The sequence below is a fragment of the Rattus norvegicus genome, chromosome 20 (assembly GCF_021556685.1).
Source record: "Rattus norvegicus strain SHRSP/BbbUtx chromosome 20, alternate assembly SHRSP_T2T, whole genome shotgun sequence".
In the NCBI taxonomy this organism is placed as follows: Eukaryota; Metazoa; Chordata; class Mammalia; order Rodentia; family Muridae; genus Rattus; species Rattus norvegicus.
In genome coordinates this window covers 763,046-767,426 of record NC_141553.1, presented here as the reverse complement: position 1 = coordinate 767,426, position 4,381 = coordinate 763,046, and the positions used below count along the sequence as shown (strand labels likewise).

The following is a 4,381-nucleotide window of genomic DNA, read 5'->3' as shown; positions in this document are numbered from 1 at the left end:
GACAAATTAAATTTAAATAAAAATAAAGGGAAAAGATTATTTTCATATATACATCTATGAACATAAACTTCAGAAAGCAGATTTTAAAAACTATTTATTTCCCTTACCTTAGTACTTGGATTATAACATTCAGTTAAATCAAGAGAATAATTAAGGAGTCTCCACTGGATGAGTCCCTGAGGATGAGCTCAAAAACTCTGAACTCACAGTGTTTATCTGAGACCAAGCCTAGAGGAACAGCATGTCCCCTGGTGCATGGACAGCATCAGGCACCATGAACCTAATGAGAACTTAAAGCATCCTTTGCTTCATATCACTTGTGTATGAAAGCGCCTTAGTCTTCTCTTTATAAGACAATCTCACAACTTGATTCTGTTTCGGGGATGCAGTGAAATTTGTTCCTACCAACTGAGATCAACGTTGGTGAGAGAAACTTCTCCAAATTCTATAAGATGCACCTGAGATTTCAGCAGCATGGGCAAGCATCCACGCCAGGTATCGGAGGTAAGGCTTCTAATAAGACTTACAATCTCCTTCCTCAAATAATAGTTTGAATAGTCTGGAAAATACATGCAGTAAGTGAAAGCCACATGAATTACAGTCATCTCAGTGTGCATGATCTGGGCTACCACGAATAAGCACTTCTTGGACTGGCTGTAAAGCTCAGAAGAATTTTAAACCAGGGAAATATCATCAAATATTTTTTCAAGTAAGGTAAATGGCGTTTTAGAGGAAGAATTTCAAATACCAAACATCAAAATTCATTTTGAAATTGAAATTTTAAATTTCAAAATATGACTTAGGAAAGAAACAAAACAGGATAGACTTACAATATGATTGGTTCTTTGTGAGTAATCTAAGAAGTCAACGTTATTAGACAGAGCTTGTTGAAAAAGTTCGATAAGTAATAATGACTGAAGAGCGAGTCAGGAAACATGTTGGAGAAGATGATGTTTGGCGTGCCAAGGTTTTTGGATATCATTTGTAATAATGACACCGTCAGAAAATAAAGTGTGAAATTAAGAAAGTCACGGTGATTTGCTTCACAGCTCAGCCCAACACAACATGAAAGCATGACTGGAACTGCAAAAAGTTGAAGGATGAAACTGTCAAAGATGAAAGAATCATCTACAACAGCATAAAAAGAGGTAATAACTAAAGAAACCATTAGTTGTTTGAATGTGGAGATGAAAGAGATGTTTCAGACAGAGGGAGATAGCTAACCATGAATATGAGGATCTGAAACAGGAGCACAGAAACAAGAGAAAGGAGACTACAAGAGAATGCTGAGGATAGAACAGGGCTTTTGTCTAAGATGGATAAGGTCTAATATCTATCTATTTAATACAGAGATGCATACACACACACACACACACACACACACACGGGGTGGGGCATAGGAAAGACAGTGATGAATATGAGCAGTTAGTTGACAGAGAGGAAGAGAGGGAGAGGGAGAGAGGGGGAAGGGAGGTGGGAGAGAGGGGAGACAGGGGAGAGAGGGAAGTCAGGAGAGAGGGGAGAGAGAGAGGAATGGAGGGAAGGAGGGAGGGAGAGAGAGAGGAAGGGATAGAAGGAGGGAGAGAGGGAGGGAGGGAGAGAACATCACACTGTAACAAAGCAGTCACAGACACTGAATACAAAGGGTCAAAGGGTAGACACTGTCTTAGAAAGGAAAAAAATTGTAGGAAAAATGTAGAAAAAACTATATTCCCAAGCAGATGGGAAAGTAAAGAACTTCGTACACAACTGCCTGTATATTCTCACTAAAGTGATTGACATCTTTCTTACATTTATTCTGGGTTGTTTCAAATCCTTTATTGAGTGTACCAGTAACTGAGTTTTCTATAGTCATCAGAGGAGGCTGCAATATACTACTCTGATCCTAAGGTGCCACGTTTAAAGGATACTATATGGCTTCATTCTCACTGGCTTCATTGAAGTAAAGCAATTTCAGTCACTCAGTTATTCTAATATTGACAAGTCAGGCTCTATTCCAGAAAATTCTTAATGACTTGTTAGTTACCATTAAGGTTTCTAGTTCCAGAAAATTGCTAAGTATTTGTTAGAACTGAATGTCAATTAATGCCAGGGATGACACGTTCTTCTTGCTGTCAGTAGTTTGTTTTCTTCTAGCTTTTCCCTAATAGAGTTAAACTTTGAGTCTCAAGAGTGACCATAATGAATGTGAGCTTCAAGACTGGATTCCTCCTCATGGGGTTCTCAGAAGAACGTACTCTTCAGATTTTACATGCAGTGCTCTTTTTGATCACATACCTTTTGGCCATCATGGGCAATTTGCTCATTGTCACCATCATTACCGTGGACCAACGTCTGCATTCTCCCATGTACTACTTCTTGAAGCACCTCTCTCTTTTGGACCTCTGCTTCATCTCTGTTACTGTTCCTCAGTCCATTGCAAACTCACTCATGGACAATGGTTTCATTTCGCTTGGTCAGTGTATGCTTCAGGTTTTCTTCTTTATAGCTCTGGCCTCATCAGAAGTAGCTATTCTCACAGTGATGTCTTATGACCGGTATGTTGCCATTTGTCGGCCACTGCAGTATGAGACAATTATGGATCCCCATGCCTGCAAGTGTGCGGTGATAGCTGTATGGATGGCTGGAGGACTATCTGGGCTAATACACACAGGTGTTAATTTCTCAATTCCTCTTTGTGGGAAGAGAATTATTCACCAGTTCTTCTGTGACATTCCCCAAATGCTAAAGCTAGCTTGTTCTTATGAATTCATTAATGAGATTGCAGTGGCTGCATTTACAACATCCACAGCCTTTGTCTGTTTGATCGCCATAGTGTTCTCCTATATTCAGATCTTCTCAACTGTGATGAGAATTCCATCAGCTGATAGTCGGACTAAGGTATTTTCCACCTGTCTACCGCATTTGTTTGTAGTTATGTTCTTCCTCTCAGCTGCAGGCTTTGAATTTCTAAGACCTCCTTCAGATTCCCTGTCAACAATGGACCTCATCGTCTCCATATTCTACACTGTGATACCTCCAACACTCAATCCACTCATCTACAGCTTGAGAAATGAGACCATGAAAGCAGCTCTGAAGAAAGTGTTGTCAAGAGAAGAATTTTCTCGGAGAATGGTATATATAAAAGCTATATTCAATCTCTAAGAAGACAACAAACTAAGAGGCATTGCTACTATGTCCTAGGTTAGAGGGGGGATGAATTGGATTTCTTCTAAGATTCTGTTTCAGTGTTTCTCTTGGTTATGTCCTTCTCAGAGATAGTTCTACCAAACGAAAGATAATTGATCAGTAAGGATATGCATGAGCTCCCTTCTTCCTCCAATCCCAATATTAGTTCAGATCATTTTTTTAAGGATGCGTGGGAATTAAGAGAGAAAGGAGAGCTAGTTTTGAAAAGATCCAATATAAATTTAAAGATAATTTTAATAAGTACATTTCAAACTGCCATTAGGTAGACTGAGTTTTGTCTGTGTGATACTAGTTCCCTTATTGCTGTATATAATTCCCTATAGTCTGTCAAGTTTCCTGCTATTCTTACATAGCTAAAAGGTTTGCTTGCTCATGAAAAGTATAGTAGCTATGTACATAACTTATTCAATCCCTAGTAAAATTCACATGTTTTCTAAATATTATTTTCCTAATCCAAGTGAACCAATTTGTAGTTTTACAACAATTTTTCTTTTTACTTATGATGGAACAGAACTATCTTTTCAAATAAAAATTGGTAAAAGTTATGGTTCACATTGTTTGTTTGTTTGTTTATTTATTTATTTATTTATTTATTATACATTATACAGCTTTCTGTCTGCATGTGTGCCAGCAGGCCAGAAGATGACCCCAGATCTCATTATAGATGGTTGTGAGCCACCATGTGGTTGCTGGGAATTGAACTCAGGACCTCTGGAAGAGTAGTCAGTGCTCTTAACCGCTGAGCCAACTCTCCATCCCCTTAATGTTTATTTATAATGTGTGATTATCTATATGTCTCACAATGTAAATGCTTTGTTCCCAAGTATAACTTATGCATGTACACATGAGTATGAAAACAGGACACACGATTACAACACAACTAATGAAGTAAGTCCCAAGAATCTTGTTTTCTATCACTGAAAATGCTCAAGTTAAATCTTATCCCATCTGATACAAAAAGAGATCCTTAGAGCCAGACAGGTAAAGCACAACTGTGATGCGTCCTGTGTATTGAACACAAACCTGTGAGTGCATTAACTCAAGTGTTGAGAATGACAATACTCACTTGGGTTACTAACCTGCTTTATCCCCAAAGGTGCATTATATACAAAGTTAAAATACAAATGGCCTCAATAAGGTATGACCTCAGTGTTCAAATGAATCAACGTACATATTCTAATGATATTTGGAA

General features: G+C 38.2%; 1 protein-coding gene across 1 annotated transcript; it reads left to right on the top strand.

Moving 5' to 3' along the window:
- The first annotated feature begins 2,181 nt into the window (after positions 1 to 2,181).
- Or14j1 (olfactory receptor family 14 subfamily J member 1) lies at positions 2,182 to 3,144 on the top strand. The gene is given in 1 exon segment (NM_001000557.1): positions 2,182 to 3,144. A coding segment is annotated over 1 exon segment (963 nt).
- The last annotated feature ends 1,237 nt before the right edge of the window (positions 3,145 to 4,381 follow it).